This window comes from Berghia stephanieae, chromosome 5 (assembly GCF_034508935.2).
Source record: "Berghia stephanieae isolate SIO BIC M18660-M18661 chromosome 5, UCSD_Bste_1.3, whole genome shotgun sequence".
Classification (NCBI taxonomy): domain Eukaryota; kingdom Metazoa; phylum Mollusca; class Gastropoda; order Nudibranchia; family Aeolidiidae; genus Berghia; species Berghia stephanieae.
The window spans coordinates 34059266-34079659 of NC_088364.1; the positions used below are offsets into that span (position 1 = coordinate 34059266).

Sequence of the window (20394 nt, forward strand, 5' to 3'; positions counted from 1 at the left end):
TAATAAATTCTGTTACATGCTGACATTAAAAAAAAAGTTTAAAGTAAAAATAAAATTCGTAACGTCAAAAGACAGAACTAACATAAACGAAAATATAACAGTAACAGTTTTATTGCGTGCCTCGAAAAAATAAGTTTTTACTCCATTTCGAGCACCTACTTTTTAAAAAAACTTTTTATGTGTTGCGCCGAAGACAAAAGAAACTAGTCAGCTAGGTATATTATCATTCCATCTTGTCAATTATCACCACTTGCACATTCTGCTGGACGTGGCACCACCCACATGTATTCACAGCCAACTATGCTGCCTACATGTGCTGTCGGTTGCAGATTCCCTCACAGACGTGTCTCGCCACAGAATTGTTGCGTTGTGAGTCGTCAAACGCGTAGCCAGTAGGGAATCAATTAACACACACAGCGCGTGTTGGACCAGGCCGTTTTCTCTCTATTTTGCTACAGATACACACACATTTATCCGGTTGACAATCTCCATTCCTACGCTTCCTTTGTATTCTTAGAAATATATTTTTTTCTTCTAAAGGTGATTGACTGCTCTCAGCGGAAGAGTGTTCCTCATGACCGTGATTGATTAACTTTTTCTCTTTTTCCTCCTTCACACACAACTGCTGCTCCTCTTCCTCTTCCTCCTATTCATCTTCTTCTTCTTCTTCTTCTTCTTCTTCTTCTTCTTCTTCTTCTTCTTCTTCTTCTTCTTCTTCTTCTTCTTCTTCTTCTTCTTCTTCTTCTTCTTCTTCTTCTTCTTCTTCTTCTTCTTCTTCTTCTTCTTCTTCTTCTTCTTCTTTTTCTTCTTCTTTTTCTTCTTCTTCTTTTTCTTCTTTTTCTTCTTTTTCTTCTTTTTCTTCTTCTTCTTCTTCTTCTTCTTCTCTAATAATTAATCCAAAAAAACGAAAGAATCAGCTAAAAATTTAACACAAACAGGAGCGAAGATAAATCAACTTCTCATGTCAAACACTACGCATCCTTCAGTAGGAATTGTTCTCTTCCTTTCATTCCTTCCACTAACTCAGACCTGGGCTGGGACCAGAAATGTGTGTACTCTCTCAAATAATTGGGAATTTTTTATTTTTGTATTTCGCAATATAATCTGGGACGTCTTCAGATTGTCCAGAACAGCATTGCCAGACTAGTATTCATGAAGGTGATCTCAAAATAAGTACTTTGATAGTGTACTCTTCGAATCTACATGTTTTCTATTAATTTGAAACAATTCCCCTTCGTCTTACCTTCTCTTGGGTGTTTTAATTGTAATTCTAGAACTTTTTACTATCCCATTTTCTTCCTTTTTACTGGTGCTGGTATGACTTTAATGTGTTGCAAGCACTGTAAAACCCTTTTTAAAAAAATCGCTGTTCTTGGTATCAAATTAAAGAGATAATAAAGCCACTTACCCCAGAATTGCCAATAACAACAATTTTAAGATAGAAATCAAACAGGAAGAGCAGGAAATTAGCGTTTATTCATAAACTATATCATATTAATAAAAATCATTAAAAAATTAAAATTGACAGGTAGGAACACAATCCATATGAAATTAAACTATCTGTAAACGTATTTGAAGGAAAGATGACAATCAGGCTATAATATCTAACAATAGAAAGTCTCAAAAAGGATGCCTCTGGCAATGCTACATAATCCATGGACAAATGCAACCACAGCTAGACAATGCTCGCACAATGTCTAAAGAGAAATAGAAGAAATTGTGATTTAATTTTTAAATGCCTTCTTTCGAGAGCTCAAAGCTAGCTTCCATTGGTTCGTAATTTAAAAATTATTTTGCTATTCTATAAGGAAAAAAGGTTGAAGTTTTTGATACTTTGGTCAGATTTTTTATCCGCCATAATTCGAGAAAAAAAGAAATGGGAACTTTATTTTATGGGTGCTTCCACGTGTCGTATGTTCAAGCAGCCTATATCTTTTAAAAGGGTAGCTTGAGCACTTTATACTGAGACATCAAGATATCAGATTTTGAAGATGACCACCCTCAAAATCCATAAATCTTCACCTTTGCATTTTCATTTCAACCCCCTTTCTTCACTCAACTTCTCATCAAACAAAATAAACAATCACAAACAAAAAATCACATTCAAAATAAAGGCTAAAAATCTGATCTTTGTTTTGTTAAGTATGTTTTATTAAAATGTGTCCTGGGTTCCTTTGAAGATTGAGTTAAAGTTGCGTCATTTTCACCACTGTTGGCAATTTTTCAATGTGTTTGGAGTACCTACTGTACTGTAAGTTATGGAAAGTGTTATTAAAATATACTTTTTCTTGACACTGATCAGTAAAAAGAGAACTGAGCTCAAAGATGAAGGTCGGACAGCTGCATCTCTTCAGGATCAGTTTGGATTCTTGTTTGCCAACCCCTCATGCAAGAACCTCATAATTGCCAATGGCTTAAAAGCTACAAGACACAATAACAATAGATTGGGTAAGATGTTTTTCCTATATTTAAAAACTTAAATTCTCAACACAGCTTAAGGGGGACCTCAGATCAGAGCTCAATGAAACTGAAAATTATTTTAAAAAAGAATTTCAAATGAAATTGATAATACATCTTCATTCAATTTTTTATAACTTAAAAAAACAACTTTTCTGTTAGCTGTTTTAAATATTCTTTTTTTATGGTCTTATTTTCTTCATATTATAAGTAGGAATTTTTGGTCAACCAATACAGAGGCGTTGTTTTGACATTATGAATAAAATTAAGAAAAAAATAATAAAATTGAAATCTATCTTTTTTCACAAAAGTTGCTTATTTGGCCCATAGCCATAACCAAAATGAATCAAATTATCGAAAAAGAAATGTATTGATCAAATTATTTGTTATTTGTTTATGTAATTATTGTCTCGGATATGTCTCCAATGGTTCTTGAGTGAAATTTACAAAAAAATTATGCTGATTTTTAGGTAAAATTTAGCAGGATATGTATGGAGCCTTTTTACAGTCATAACGTGATATTATTTTTCAATTTTCATGTAAAAAGTGGTTTCAACCCTTTCCTTTCCTTATGCATGTTTTTAAAATATTCACCATGTTCGCAATTTTAAAAATGATAAAGCAGTTTAAAAAGCAGCAAACCTGCTTATTTTGTTCTTTCAAATGATACCATTTGTATTGTTGCATTTTAATTTTGGATTGTACAGTAATTTGTTTGAAAAGGTGGCGACTTTATGGAAAAAAAATTTGAATTGGGAGTCAACGCTGCCTTGGACCAGTGTTTTAACTAAAGACTGGAAAATTTTATGTTCTTTGAACAGACAACAATCACCAACATAATCAGAATAATAACTAAAACAAAAGCAAGTAGATTCATAATGTTTTTCACTTGAGAATTACAAATAATTTTTTTTGTTTCTCCTTATGTTGGAAAACCAATGTTAAAAAAAAAAAAGTACCCCATCACTTTTGTTATGAAACGAAAGATAAAAAAATGAACTACCTCACCGTCAAACTGCAATGGCTGATACAGTTTAGTCAGAAATAGAAAAAAATATCAATGGCTATTTTCTCTGAAGCTCATTCAGGTACGGTATTTCTTTTTTTAAAAAAAAAATCCTCATGAATGGAATTTGGCATTGCAACTGAATTTTTATTGCATAAGATTTAATTTTCTTTAAAGACAATGCTGTGGAAAAAGGTTCCACATTGTACATTCTTATTACTGTGAATGGAATAAAACAATTTTTTTTTGTTTGACTGGGAGGGGGATAAGTTGTGCTATATGAAGGTCAGATTTGTAAATAACAAAAAATATTATCTTCTCTCTGATGTGTCATATAATTGGAGCAAATACTAACATCTTTTATCAGCTTATATTCTGTATTGTCAATGATTGGCTTATCGTTTTTTGTGTAATATTTTCAGGAAAGGGAAACTGTGGTGTTTGCATTAATAGGTACTTTGATATCGAATTAAAGTCATGTTGGAAGTCAGGAGATATTTCTAAGGAGATATTTGTATTTAAGGTGAGTTAGTAGTTTTTGCCAAAAGTGACCGTTAACTACTAATTTTTTTAAGTTTGTTGGTTTGAAAATCATAAGGCACTTAAAAAAGATTTTTGTACAATTTTGTTTTTTGATGATGACAGGTTTTACATTTCTAATATGGAAACAACTATCAGAATCTTCAGATGGTTGTAAAATGGAGATAAGTGAGGAGTTAAAGTGATTAGGTACCAAATTTGTAGATAATGACATGCAGAGTGTATAATCAACAATGCGACATATTGGTTTTGTCTTCCTATTATAGCACACGTAAAGAGAGCTTTATTCATCTCTGTTATTTATTGAGACAAGACGCATTAAACGCTACAACTACAAGTCATTATAATGAGACCTTATCAAAACCACACATTTACCTCCCTCACATTCTTTGTAAAATACTTGAAGAAAACTCAAAAACACAGAAATGAACAAGTAGGCCCAATCCTGAATTTTTCCGAGATTTCTGTGCTGCACTATATATATTAAAGAGGTGGAAAAGCAAAAAAGAACAAAATCACAAATTTGAAAAGATCATGGAATATCATTTGGAACTCTCTACACTTTATTTTTGAAAGAAAAGACAAAATTATTGCTAGTTTGACCAGTCCTTCATAACATCATTTTTCAACATCACTGGCATGGCAGTATTTTGCATCGCTTGCGACTGCAAAAGCTGCAAATTGTCTGCAAAATCTGCAATTTTTTTGAAAATTGTTGCAAATTTTCGAGATTTTGCAAAGAAGAAAAGAAAGGCGAAAAAAAAAAAGACAATTTTTTTTCTTTTAATTTGATAGCTTGTGTAGAATGTGAAAGATGATTAATCCTGTCCTCCAATAGTGAGCAGGGAGGTACTTACTGTGTCTTCTATCCCCTACATCTGTTTTCCAACTGGCTTTCTGGTTTTGTCCTGGCCCTGGCCGGATATCCTGGCTGAGAGGGGAAACAGTCAAATGTATAGTATTGTTTTGGGAGATTATATTTTTTCCTTGTTAATCTCTGTTATGTATTATTATTATATTTGTTGTTTTGAATTTATAATGTAAGCATTTGAGTGTATTCCTCTTAGTAGGGACCTGTGCTCGTGTCTGGATAAGACTTTAAGGATCTCAAAACTAAGTATTTTGATAGAGTGCTCTTGGAATCTACACCAATTCCCTATTTGTACCATTCCCCTTTGTCTCACCTTTTCTTGGGTGCTTTAATTGTAATTCTAGAACTTTTTACTATCCCATATTTTCCCTTTTTACTGATATGACCAAAATGTGTTGCAAGCGCCGTAAAACCCTTAAAAACAAAACAAAGATTTTCTTCCTTTTCACTGGCATTGATATAACCTTACATTTGTTGCAAGTGCTGTGAAACCCTTAAAAACAAACAAATACCTTTCTCTTTCATGAACTAATTATAAGTTTTTAGAAATATTCATGGCAAATTTTGCTGTTTTTAGCTCGCAAAATTTGGGATTTTGCTTACAAAATTTGGAATGTTTTTCCGCCATGTCAGACATCAAGACTTGAAATGCCAAGCATCAGCCATGAATCTGCTATGCTTACTAAAAATGACTGTTCAATCAACTCTAAAAATATTTCTCTCATCCCCACCCTTTTTTTCCAATTCTCTGGTAAAGTGAAAATAACATGCTGTGCAACCTGCTTGTAGGGACCAGCGATTTTATGTCATAACCACTTGCCGCTATGTCAGATAAATATATAAGAGAAATTTCTGGGTGGGGTTCCTGACCTCCCATAGTGGGCAGGGAGGTACTTACTGTGTCTTTTATCCCCCTATATCTGTTTTCCAACATGCTTTCTGCCTTTGTCTTGGAATGAGATTACTTGGTTTTGTCCTGGCCCTGGCAGGATACCCTAGCTGGGAGGGAGACAGTCAAATGTATAGTTAGAGTTTTGGGAGATGATATTTTTTTCCTTGTAAATCATCTCTCTGTTATGCACTGTACTGTTTATTTAATATTATAATTATATATGATTTTGTAAACATTTGACTCTATCCCTCTTCGTTGGGACCTGTGCTTGTGTCTGGATGAGCCTTTGAGGTGACCTCAGAGTACTTTGATAATGTGCTCTTGGAATCTACATCTGTTTCCTATTTGAACCAATTCCCCTTTGTCTTACCTTTTCTTGGGTGCTCTAATTGTAATTCTAGAACTTTTTGCTATCCGATTTTCTTCCTTTTTACTGGCGCTTATATGACCTTAATGTGTTGCAAGCGCCGTAAAACCCTTAAAAACAAAACAAACAACATAGAGAAATTTAAGGTAAAAGTAAGACAATTCATGGCAACAAGTGGTAGTATTCTGTATTAGGTGGTCCTTAAAAGGGACCCTTTGAGGCTGGGAGTTATAATGTTGGCAATGGCATCAGGATGATGATGTGACCAAATCTTGAGTACAGTATTTTCTTTGTTGAGAATCGTCACACACCTTTTCTGTTTGTGCAATGATGTCAAACAATGGTTCCTCATTTGTGTACTGTGCTAAAGTTTTTCATTGGCTGTTTTTGCTTGAATGCTGGAAACCAATGAGTCAACATTTTGTCATCATGTTAGTCCATGTAATGAAGTGAAGGTATCTCTTTTACATCATAGGCGATTGCATTGGTTGATATAATCCTTTGTGCTCCTATCGTGGGCAGGAAGGTCACTTGTGTCTTCCATCTCCCTATATCTGTTTTCCAACTTGCTTGGATTATTGTAACTCTGCTGTACGGCCTACCTAAAACATTGCTGAACAGGTTACAGTTAATGCAAAAAAAGCTGCTCGCATAGTTACAAGCTGGGATCATATAACACCAGTCCTGCCTTATGTCATTACACAGGCTTCCAATAGAGAAAAAAATAACATACTAAATCGCATGTTTTGCTTACAATTGCTTGCACCATATATCACCTGAATACCTCGAATACCTTGTAATGGAATATAAACCACTATCTGCCAGTTATTCGCTGATGGAGAAAAATATCCCAAGAACAAAGTTTGCTGAGCGTGCTTTTGCATTCTTGGCTCCATATAGAATTCTTTACCACCAAAAACCTGACAATGTGAAAGTTTGCCAGTCTTCAAACAACATCTAAAAACCAATCTTTTTGATTCAGCTTATCATGATTCTATGTGAAATTTGAATAAGATATGTGTGTGACTTGTGGTGACTCGCATAGATGAATGAATGAACTTATGTGATGGCAAAACTATTGTAAAGTGCCTTTGAGCACTATTTGTGGATACTGGCGCTAATCAAATAATAATGATAATAATAATAATAATAACAATAATAATAATAATAACAATAATAATAATAATAATAATAATAATAATAATAATAATAATAATAATAATGAAGTATCATCAATGGGGCTATATGATGGCCTTAAAAGCTGTTATTGAAGAAAACATTACTGGCTCTAAGCCCTTGGGTTTGAACTCAGTGATGGTGGTCTTCTTCTGTCTGCTAGGAATTCTTTTATATACTATGGTCTTCAACTTTGGCAAACAGTACATCACCTTCAGGGTGCTGTTGGGCAAAAATGCAGAGGTACTACTTACTTGCGGCCATGGCTTCTTTCATTGATACAGATTCTACTGGATGAACAATTTTGCCATCTTCATAAGGGGATGAAGGCTTTCTTGTAGACAAGAGCAACACTGATGTTGATGAAGACTTCCTCCCTAATTTCAATATTTTGATTAATATTGAAGTCATCTTCTTTAAATCTGACAATTTCATTATAAAGTTATTAGTTTAGTTCAGGATGCATGATAATATTTAGCATCATAGCTAAGAATTAATAGAGACCATTAAGTAAAAATGTCCTCATGAAATGACCAAAATTGACCTCTGAGATGGTCAAGATCAATTGTAGATTCAGTATTACCAGCATATATTTTCCCATTTTCTATATTGCCACACGGTTCTGTTGTACTGGATTCTAAATGGATAACTTGACAATTGATAACTTTTTTTTTTTACCCCTCATATTACAGTATTTCTACGGCAAGCGAAAGGCGATTCCATTGAACAATTTGACTGAAACTGAATCTTCACTAGAGCCAACGCCAAACTATGACTGCCACATCAGCTCTATTCATCCTAAGAAAGAGGACATTCCATATCGGCAATATGCACTGTCAAGCGTATGATTAACATTTATATAGTTACTTCTCTTGTTAGTTGACACAATGATATCCATTAAATCATTTTAATTACACATATGATTTGTAGGTAGCTTTGCTTTGCTTTTATAGTCTGGTTTACTGTATTGCTATATTTTCTCTATTCTGATCAGATTAATTCAATCTTATTTCCTATTCTTTCATATATAAAAATTAAAAAATTTTTCTCTCCCTTTTGATAGGTATACTTATACGAGTACACAGACGCATGTGAGCCAGCTGAGTATCCAAGGCAATGTATACCCCATGCTATCATCAAATGCAGAAAAAGACTTGTCATGCCAAAGTCAGTTTTGCCCAACCATCAGATTTTGTCCAAGAAAGAAAATCACGCCAGCTCTGTTAAAAATGTTAAAGTGAAGTCATTAGCACCTACCATCAATGGGGACCAGAATTCCCCTCAAACCTCCCAGCAAAGTTCCATTTGCCAAAAATCTTTAAATTCCAACTCCTATATAAATAAAGATATTCCCATGGATCAAATAAAATTTGCCTCCTCACAGTCAACTTCATTATCACAGGGCAGCAGAACTGACTCTAGAAAGGGGTCATTGACGGAAAAGAAAATAGTAAAGAAAATTGATAAAAGAGCAGGTTCGATGGAAGATTTTCTGCACCAAACTCCTCAGTATATTGATAGATTAACTGAGGCTTATGCTAAATTACAAAATGAACAAAATGCAAGGAATGTAAACTTAATGAGCAGTATTCTACCAAATGTTTTGGGCACTTCAGGAACACAGATTGATAACAACTTTACTCAGCCTTCTGTAACAATAAATTCAAGATGTACTCCGGGTTACAGTAATGATAATCGTGATCCAAGATTAAATAAATCGCCGAAAGTGGTACCTGATGAAAAGATAAATCATTCACTTGTTGAAACCGGCCCTGTCTTGGGTATAAATCAAAAGCAAAAAAAGTCAACAAGTGAAACAAAGAAATTGTCATATTCTGCATATGTTAAACTTAAAGCTCTTGAAAAGGAGAAAAGAATGGAGGTTGTCAAAAAACATTCCACTGGGAATCAAAGTCAAAACAATGTGTCACAGTCTTTTGGAGGCAATGAGGAAAATCAAAGTTTGTCACAAAAAGCAGGATTACTGCTCAAAACTGATGTTCATAATATTTCTCCTTCAAGTCATGTAAAAGATGCTAATATTTCACCACAAGAGTTTCCAAAGGCCATGTGTTCAGATTACTTGTCAAAGTTTCAATCCCCCCAAACCAGACCCGAGAGCAAATCTGATTTTTATTCTCAATTTCAGTCTCCATTGCCATCCCAGCACCAGTCTTCACAAAATATCTTTCAGTCTTTTACTTCCAACCCTGTCCTGCCAAAATCATCACCTTCATGTTCACCTCAATCTCGCCCAAGAGTTGAAAAGAAAGCATTTTTGCCATTTCCAGTTCTCTGTGAAGATGGGTCTGTAAAGAATGTCTACAGGGGCACCATTGATGGTTCATTAAAAGAAATGCCATCCAGAGTAAAAGAAGTCAAAAAGACGAAAAAGAGTGTGGAAGAGAATGAATTGCCTACTTCAAATGTCAAAGAAGGAGCTGACAAACTCTTTAAGGCCTTTAAAAATGTGTTTGCGGATGGAAAGAAAAAAAAAATGATTGAGAGACAACTTTCAAATGGAAGAAAAGAAGATTCTTCAGACGTTGGACAAAATCCAGACAGAAAATTGGATTCGTGTCTCCCAAGCAAAAATTGGGATGATTTAAATAAAAGAGTCAATGAAACATTCACTACACCTGAAATATTTTTGTCACCAGCAAAACAGAAAACTCATTCTCAACATGGAAAAGAGAATTTTGTTGGTGATGAAGGCAATGGCATTTCTTCAGTAAAAAATATTCCTCATTGCAAGGATGAAGGGCATGTGTCTATGATTCAAACTTCTACTTCCAATTCAGGATGTTGTGCAAACACTGATAAAATTGATCTAGATGTTATTTGTTCAAAACCCAAAGACACATTGAGTAATAATACTGACAATAAACATTGTGATCCAAATAAGAATGTCATTGATAAAATTCCTTCTAAAATTAAAGATAAGGATTGCGGAAGTAAAAAGGAGCCTGTGAAAAAAAAGGTTTTTGACAATAAACGTTCAGAATTTTTATCAGAACTAAAAGATGAAGTGAATTTGGGGGATCATGATGGGAAAAAGAGAAATTGGACATCAAGTGATTTAGAATGTAAAAAGTCAAGGTCGGGGAAAAATAACCAGGAATCAAACGGAAAACAGGTTGGAAGGAAAATCGAAAATAGTGTAAAAAGTCTTGAGGGCAAAGGTGATAGAAAAGCACCAATTCATACAGATAAACCAAAAGACATCGGAAGACGCGAGAAAGACAAAGTAATTGTCAAAAGTGATGTCAAGACAAATACTAAAAAACCCTTAGCAAATGACATTTCTACTTCAATTGATTTAGATGACCTTGAACATGTTTTAATTGAAAAGCAGCAGTCTTCAATCAGCATCCAAAAAGATATGCACTCTTTTTCAAGTCATTGCAATGCTCAGATTCATGAAACTGTAATTCAGAATGGTCAACTCAACAATGTCCAAACCGTGTCAGAGCACAGTATGGTCTATGAAGATGATCGAATGAGTCCTTTGTTTCAGAGCCACCCTGACAAATATCCAAGATTCGTCTGTAGGAGTCCCAATGCAGACATTCCGGGAATCACTTTTAGTTTAGACTTAACATCCCAAACCACCTCATCAAAAACATATTGTTCACCTCTCAGGCTGATCCCAAGTCTCTGCGGTGATGATATGACAGATATAGAAGATAATTCCAAGAACCATAATGCGACAAAAGTTTGCCCTGAGATGCCCCTGGAAGAAACTGTGCAGACTCCCATTCTCATGGAAAAGCAACCATCTAATGTCACACATGAAATTGAATTCCAACACATCAGCACTCCGGAAGTTCCTTTGGAACTTTCTAAGAAAATAGAACAGACTAGTATTACCAGTGTCCCTTTGGAAGACACTAAGTTGGTTTTGAACCCAAGTGATAACTTGCAGTCAGTTTCCAGACTTCTTGAAAAATCTGAATCTGTCAGTAAAATATCAGAAAAATATCAGTCAGCTTTTGCCCCTGTGTCTCCAGACATACCACAGTTAGTCAGTACACTAGCAGAGAAACTGTCCTCTTTCTCTAGCTCGCTGTATTTGGCAGGCCAAGTAACCAGCCCTGAGAAACAAGAAAAGGTGGTGGAAAGCCATGAAAAGCAAAGAACAGAAACTAAAAATGGAGATTTTTCCTCTGTATCACCTCAGACATCAAAATCAAGCTTGTTAATTCCTTCAATTGCATCTCAGTCATTTGAAAATTTTGAAGTGCCTAAATTAATAGACTGCTCAGAAGAGGTCTTTTCATCCCAGAATTCACATTCTTTCGTGGTGCCAAACAAGGAACATGACGTTAATAAAGAGGCAAATGGGATCTGTGAATATGAAGTAAAAAATGAATCAAAATCTCCAAGAGGACAAAATGCTGATGGTCAAAAGTCTCCATCATTGTCATCATCTTCATCCTTGTGTTTACTTATTGATGAAAACCAGGAATCCAGTACCTCTGTAAATGAACAGAATATCAAAAGTGGAGGAGAATGTGAAAAGGATACGAAAACAAGCATATTCTCATCTTCCGATGGTTGGTCTGACAATGATGATGACTCAGAGGAAGACAACACTCCGAAATCCCTGTCATTGGAAGAGTTGGGCTTTGGGTTTTACTTACAAGTACTCTCAGACAGGAACTATCAACCATCAGTTATGGCATTGGATATCAAAGAGGTGAGATTTTAGAAATATATAGCAATTTATAAACACATCTGTGCAGGTTTTTGCATCCAATGGCTAAAATGTCTTAAATTTAAAATCTTGAATCTTAATATTTGTAACCTTTTTTTGTTTTAGAATATATGTGCAGGAATCCCCTTTTTCATGTCAATATGCTTTGGTTGTTGTTTTTTTTTTTTCCGAGGATCTGTTGGGGGGGGGGGGGGGGGGGGGGTTGGTTATGTTACTTATGTTTATTTACATATTTCTATTTTGATATCTTGAATGTTCAGCAGGGAATTGCAATATAATCATAATAGAAAAATTCTGGTTTTATAATGTTATTAAAAGTCATTGTCATGGCTGCTGTTCAGCTTTGAATCGTAAGTTTTAATTTTATTCTGATGTATAGTAGGTAATGCTATTATGTGAACAAAAATTTGTAAAAATGATTTCACTGTTTTTATTTTTAAAATTAAAAATTTTTTTGTTTCTTTTAAAAATATTTTCTTTCTCTTGTATGCTAATGATTTCAATTATTTGTTATTCCAGGTGATTGAAAAAGGATACCATTATAGCGAATGCAAGCCTTGTAAAGAGTTTTTGAATTCTGATATTGTCAAGAAATACATCAAAGGTCTAAGTGATGAAAACTCGAACACCAAAAATAAAGATGGTATGTTACAGGAAAATCAAGCTATATTAAGTGATAGTAAAACTTTATTTAGAACAACTTCTCCATTGAAAGAATCTCATTTGAGCACAATGTCTGATACTTCAATAAACCCTTTGGCCGCTACAAGCACAACTGTAAATGATCAAAAACTAACTTCTATCCAAGTGACAGGCCTCAATTGTAAGGAAAGTGCAAACTGTTCCAATGAAAGTAATTATGTTGCAATTGATGGCGCTCAGGGTTCTGAATCTAATTTGAGAAATCATTCCACTGCTGGGAGAGTTAAACATCTACATGAGGAAAAAGTCACAAGGAAAATTGACAAAAGTTTTGCCAGTGTGAAGTCAGTTTCGAGCCCACAAAAGGACACTCTAGAAAGGTATAAAAGCTATAAAGCAAGGCTAATGAAGCGGCAACGTGAAAGAAATCAGCTTATGATGATCAAAGAGAAACTTACCAATAAAGGGCTAGTTGGGCCAGTGAAAAGAAAGCTGTCAGATGAGAGGAAATCAGGTTGTACCAACATTGAAGATGATGATGAGTTGCGGGACACTCTTTTAGATAATTTCCTTACGTGCTCCACAGATAGCTTAGAAACATGTAGAGATAAACCCAGTGAGTTCAGTGAGTCAAGAGACGGAGAATCCGATCTTGGACAAGTTAAAAAATGTTCTCAAGTGGAATTAATGTCTAAGGAGGGTGTTGCAAATGCTCATCCTTTAGATTTGTATGACATGCTTGACAAAGATCAATACAAGCTCAATGAATCTAAAGAAGTCACAAAGTCGGAAATCAAAACTATCGACTTGAGTATGGTGCCCAGATCTGCCCAGAAGTTTTTGAAGAAGAAAGAAGTAAATTTATCCAAAAAGGGGGTTGTTGAAATGTCACTGTCTCAGGTTGGTCATTTGGCAGAAGGAAGTGGTAACTTTGAAACTGTTACAAGAGGTTGTAAAACCATTAATGAAAACATATCAACAATAGGGCATGAAAAGAAAGAAACAAGGAGCAATAACTTTATGTCTGAAACAAGTGCAGATAAATGTCAAGCAACAAAGTGGAAGCCTGTTTCAGAACTTGGAAAAGTGTCCAGAACAGATAAAGACAAGAACCCCTCAAACGAAATTCATATGAAGTCAATTAATTTAATCCAGACTCCAAAGAATAAAACTGATATGAAGGCTTGCCCTTCCTTAGAAGGCAAAACCATTCCATGCAAGGACAATATTACCCTTTGTTCTACCGACTTAAATGACACACAAGACAGATCTTCAAACAAATCAACTACTGAGAATCAATCAAATAAAATGAACAATTCCACTGTGTCAAAACAGGAAAAACATGAAGAAATGAAAACGATGAAGTCAGACAGCATGCTAAAAGAATGTGCAATAGACTTGCTAACTAAAAGTTCAACAGATGTAAAAGACCTTGAGTGCCTTTCCGAGGGAGACAAAGGAGAAAGTAAAGCAGTTTGTGACAAGGCAGCCTCAGACAACAATAAAGAGGAAAAATGGAAACCTATCACTGAAGCTTGTGAGCCAACAAATGTGAATAAGTCAGTCCTAATAATTGATCCGAACGGTAGTAGGTGTAGCTCAATTCAAAAGACCTCACAAAGTAAAGAAGAGACTGAGTTCTCTGAAGAGAAACAGGCTGACAGTGATTTGAATTTATCTGTTTTTCCAAAGCAGTCGACAGGTGCTGAAGTGCATGCATCCCCTGACTTGAGTTTATATTTGAATCAGCCACTGGGAGATGTAGATTATCGTGTTGGCTTCCCATTTGGTGGACGAGGTGCATCGGATTTGCCCACTCCATTTCTAAATTTAGGTGATATGTACAGAGATTCCACCATGAGTGCAAAAAGTTCCCAAGGAAAAATTGATGATTTTGGAGACATTGATTATCGGACTCATCAAATTCCTACCAACTTCTCAAATAATGAATTCTCTGGTCATGACATTTTAAATACAAGCTATAGATATAAGCCCCTAACTACAAACTCTGCCACTCCAGAGATACATTCTCATCAAAGATCAGCGTTTTCTGTATCAACTGTTCAAGAAGATGAAAACCAAAGTCATGAATCACAACGTGTTTTGATTAAAAGTGAGAACAATCGGGATGTGATTGGATGTGAGAGAAAGCTGCTGATTTGGCCTTCCATTGAACCATTTTCTTCTGATAGCATGATGCTTAATCATTCTTGTGTAGAGAAAAATTCCAATATACAAAATGTTCATAACAATTTTGATGATTCAAATATCATAGAAAGTGAAGCTGCTGAAATGAATGATCATTCCAAACATGCGACCATGCCAGGTATAACATCTCTTTCTAATAATCAGAAAACAGAAATTCAAAATGCAGTGCAAAATGAAATTAAGGCTTTGGCTGAAAAAAAGGGAAATCAGGAAGAATTGCGTCCTGAAATGATTGGAATCAATTTGAAACATACTGAGGTCTCTAATGATGGCAATGATGATAAAAGCAACCTGTCAGCTGAGTCTGAGAATAAAATTCAAAGTATTTCTAGCTTGGAATCAATTGAAATACCTGGGCTGGTTTCATTGTCTTCAGAAAGATACAAAGAGTCTGACTTGTGCATTAACCAGCAAAGTCATCCAGTCACAATCTGCCAGAGTGAATTTTGGTTGAAGCCAAAGGCAGATTCTATAGCAACTCCCTGTCATTCAGTGTTTAAAAACATAGCCAAGGAAAATCAAATTGTACACAAAGATCAACTGGGGAATGACGATGAACAGTCAAGAAATTCACAGGAATGCAATAGCGCTGTTAAAAATATTGAGAAGTGTTTACCTGAGATACTAGGAATTCACAAACCGTCTCTATCTGAAATGGCTTTTGTATACAGTGATGATGAAGAGTCTGATGAAGAAAATACTCCTGCAAAAGTTGAATTTATACAGACAGCAGAAAACTTGCCTAAATCGGAAGGACTGGATAGGGAGAAATTGGAAACTAGAAAGATTGATTTGTCTCAGGATCATGTTTTCATGCTAAAACGAGCGATAGATACTGTCACAAAGTGTACGCCTTCAGCCAATTCAGTTACCCCTCCACCGAAATCCAAAGAAACAAACAATGATATTTTTGAATCCGGAAAAATCAGTCTTACTCAGGATCATGTTTCTATGCTCAAAAAAGCTATAGATACTGTAACACAAATTGTGCCACATGTTAAACCTGCCCAAAATGATGAAGCCAACAAGGGTGTAATTGGGGGTGAAAAGGTCCATCAGACTCATGATATTTTATCAAGAAGGAAAAACAATATGGCATATCCATTGCTCAGAACTGAACAGCACAAAACAAATCCAAATAATCCATCAGTAAGCCTACCTCTACCATCTTCAAGCAAATCTTCATTAAAATTAGAAACACTCAATCACTCAGTGAAAGAAGGTGAAGAAACAGAGTTTATGGAAAAGAGCTCAGGACCACAGCCAAAATCATCATCTCCATGTGATGAAATCTATGAAAACACCAAACCTTATGATTACTCTTCAGATCTAATGTCTGCTATTGTCAATCATATTTCAAAAACGTTAGAAATGAACTTAAAAAATATTTGCACTGCTCCATCCAGTAATAAGATTAAAGTTGTCAAGAAGATGACTGATCCTATAGGTTGCATATCGCCAGAAAAACCCTTTTCCGAGGAGATGAAAATATCTAACTGCTTAGCAAGTAATGTGGACACCAAAATTGTAAAAAATAAGAGCGCTATAAAGTCTGCGTCATCTGAAAGGGATGTTGGTGCTGAAAAGCAAAAGGTTTTGTTGTCAGACGTCCCTCTGGAAGCTCTAACACAAGCCAAATTGCATGTTTTGGAACAACTGAAGTCATTAAATGAAGATGAAGATGATGTTTTGGAGGATGAGCGTGTTGATAATTATGATAAGAGTAAATATGACCTATCACAAAGTGGAAATGAGGAGAGTGAAACAGAGGACTTAATGTTGGTTGACATGAAGACAAAACAAGAAGATGGCTATGAGAGTGGTGAAGTTCCTTGTTCACCCAAGGAAGAAAATACTAATTCAAATTTAACCTTGGGAGAGATACAAAATGAACTGAACTCTGACTCTGAGTCAGACAGTGGAGCCAGAAGGAGGATATTAAATGCCAATGCCATTAAAACAAATTTTGATGTTGTTGCCATCAGTTCAGATTCTGATTTTGAGGAAAATCAAGTTAAAAGAATTAAAAGGAGAAAAATTATCAAGGAAAACAAAAGGAAGGTTGTCCATGGAACAGCTTTTAATCTGTCCATTGGTAATCCTTATTCTGAGGAAAATGATTGTGATGTTTTGGAAATTTCATCATCAAGTGATCATTCTCCATTGTTTACTCAAAGAAATGTTTCTAAAACACTCAACTCCTATTCAAAGCCGGGATATGTTTCGTCAGAAAATGACATGTTATCAAATGTCAACAACATAAAAGAAAGAAGTTACAAGAGAAATGATTTTGATACAGATGGCCCAAAATCAAAATATCAAAGTTTGAAGATTTCTTTGGATAATTCTACAAGTATCAACAACAGAATTGTCAAACCAGATGCCAAGCGTAGAGTAGTAGTCACATCTTGCTCTAAGGATCTAGATGTAACTACAGAATCAGAGGATGAGATGGAATTGGGTCCCAAGTTTTTAAAAGCACGAGATAGTACCAAGACAAAAACCAGATTTTATGATGAAGGTGAACATTTTGTGAGAGAAAAATCAAAAAACAGCAGCGATGATTCTTCTTTATCTGAAGCAAGATGTGCCAGGAAACAGGAAAAGCAGTTTGAGCGAGAATATGACTGTAACAAATCTAAGCACATTTTATCTCCCAGCACGTGGAAAAAAATTTCACCTAGAGCAAAAGATAAAATATATACTAATGTTTCATTTGAAAGAAGGGATAAACATTGGATGAAAGACTATTCTAGAGAACAGCACAATAAGTCACCAGTTTTGGATCTTTGTGGTGATAGATCAGAAAAACACTGGCTGAAAGATAAGCCAGTTGATCGAATTATTTCTCCTGAAATGTCACGGGATGATGAAAGGCCAGGAAGACCTTTGTCTTCCAGTAAAGACAGATATCGAAACTTGTCACCAGATCCATGGATCAGTGCCAGTAAAGTAGATCATGTTAGACACTTACACGGAATATCCCCGATCAGCAGTTCTGCCAGTGAGACCTCGTATGAGAATCTTTCATCACCAAGGAAGAGAAGGCGAGTCATGTCGGCTAAAGATGTCAGTGAAGACTGCAGAAAGGTGATGTCAAGTAAGGATTCCTCTGATGAGGAGAGGAAAACCTCAGATGAAGGCAGAAGGAAATACAATATTAAGATTGATTTCAGGGACCGAATACATCAGGATAGTGAAATTTCATCTCACTCACTAAGCGATAGTCGTCGGTCTAGTTGCGAAGTGTCGTATTCTCCTCAGACAAGATATTCTAAAGGCTTTGATAGCCCTTCCAGAAATAGTAGTGGTAGTCCTTTGGAAAGATCGCTTTACAGGAAAGGCCTTACTAAGAAAAAAGGACAAAAAGAAAGTGATTTACTTAACTATTTTGCCCATGGCTCTAATGATAAGTATTTATCCAAGAATACTGCTCATAACAGGTTTAGAATGGAAAAGGAAACCAGTTTTCCTAGGAGTTCATACATAGAAAGACAACATCCCTTGGATGAATTAATGCCTCTCCAGAAAAGTAAAACAATGCGAGGTGGAGAAGAGGAACTTGATTATTATTTAAACAAGAAGAAATCTTACCATTATGGACACAGTGTCCCTTACTATTCTAGACGGTATTGATGGATTGATTGTTTAATGGTCATGTTAAAAACTATTTATGTTAAAGTAATAGTGGTTGTATCGATAGGGAACAAAAGTGATGTCAAAAAAAAAGTATCCAATCTTGGTGGTCGTGCAAAACCATTGTTCCTTAGGACTGACATACCTTGTGTAATTGATATTCTGGCCAGAGTGATGGCATTTTATTTGCTAGTATAAATATTTGCTGATGATCAATAAACATCCTCTACTCTTGCTCTTTTACGTCCCCTAATCCTAATAATCTGCCTAATTACCCTGCTACTAAAATAGCCACCTTATGATTCAAGATGTAACCTTTTCATTATTAGTCCTCCGAAGGACTTGTTATTTACACTCTTCCTATGACTTTGGAAGCAGAAGAATAGAGACAGACTTATCTGCCCTATTTCAATAACAATTTTACTGGTATTATTGAATTTGCATAATTTTACAGTGGAATCTGCATGAAGTCCACACTCTTAACCAGTTGACCAGCTGACCGTAATCTTGGCAAAAACTCTCAAACCTGGGACTTTGAAGTCATTTAAATGAGGGTCATTTATATCGATCGACATTCGAAGGAAGTCTCTGGACAAATTTTAAAATACAGGTTTTTCCAGAGTACGACGACAGTTAACTGGTTAAAATAAATTTCTGATTAAAACCAAAAACCCTTTTTGGTCCCACATTTTTTTTCTTCATTGGTCATTGATAGTGATAGAAAAGTCAACCGATCTTTCTGATCCGGTGGTGTTGGCTTTATTAGGATTCCACTGTAATGCTTTTTTGGTATTACTAGGAAGTTGACTGGAATCTTTTAACAGAATGTATAAAGTTCAGCCACCCTCTCTCTCTCTCCCCCTCCCTCCCTCTCTCTCTCTCTCTCTCTCTCTCTCTCTCTCTCTCTCTCTCTCTCTCTCTCTCTCTCTCTCTCTCTCTCTCTCTCTCTCTCTCTCTCTCTCTCTCTCTCTCTCTCTCTCTCTCTTTCTCTCTCTCTCTCTCTTTCTCTCTCTCTCTCTTTTTTTTTCTTCTTTTTTTTTCACTCAGATCTTCAGCCGTGTGTTTGAACTGGTCCTCTTTGTTTTATTTGGGCTCAGATCAGCATAGATAATATCAGTCTATTTTGAATAATTGTGGTATCTTGAGTGTTGTTTCAAGTGCCTTTATTTTGTTTTTAAAAGGACTAACATTCTTAATACTCTACCTGATTGTGTTCAAACCTATACATTAATAAACACTAATCTGCCTGATTGTGTTCAAATCTTACATAAACACTAATCCTCTTATTGTGGGCCGGACAAGTCTCTTTCTCCTATTTTAACCTTGTCGTAGGGTCAAAGTGGGTGGAATTTCCCTTGGTGGAATTGGATTCCAGTTAAATTGTTTCGTTTTATTTAAAACAACTAAAAAGCAGAAATATATACCAGACTACTTGACAATGTAGAAGTACACTATTTTAAAGAACATTGATTTTAACCCTTAGCATGCTACACCAGCCTCTGTGGCAGTCAGAAAGAGGCCACCCAAGGCAGAGTAGCGTGTGTTAAGAATTGTTTGATTTAAAAATGTCACCTAAAATAGCTAACGTTTACATGGTCAAATGATTAGGAAAAAAAGCAAGATACACATGAATGACAATGATAAATAAAAAGAAACGAAATTTCAACAACTATATTTTAATTACTGGCAATACTGAGACTGCATTTATTTGAAATTTTGACATAATTCTTGTGAGTAGAACCTAAATAATCATCTTTGAAAATCACATGTATGTCTTTGAAAATTACCTTTCAAAGTCAAAGATGTGTGAACTGCTAAAAATAAATTAAGAAATATTAACATTTACAACAAAGAATCAAATAGCTTTTTGCTGACGGATGCG

General features: G+C 35.3%; 1 protein-coding gene across 1 annotated transcript in view; it reads left to right on the forward strand.

Moving 5' to 3' along the window:
• The window catches only part of LOC144972797 (uncharacterized), a 34112-nt gene extending 14353 nt beyond the window's left edge, over positions 1 to 19759 (forward strand). The window contains exons 4-8 of the mRNA XM_078914446.1: positions 2303 to 2448; positions 3886 to 3986; positions 8002 to 8151; positions 8373 to 12008; positions 12546 to 19759. Coding sequence (XP_078770572.1) covers positions 2303 to 2448; positions 3886 to 3986; positions 8002 to 8151; positions 8373 to 12008; positions 12546 to 18512 — 10000 coding nt within the window. The 3' untranslated portion in view covers positions 18513 to 19759. The remainder of the gene's footprint in view (positions 1 to 2302; positions 2449 to 3885; positions 3987 to 8001; positions 8152 to 8372; positions 12009 to 12545) is intronic.
• The last annotated feature ends 635 nt before the right edge of the window (positions 19760 to 20394 follow it).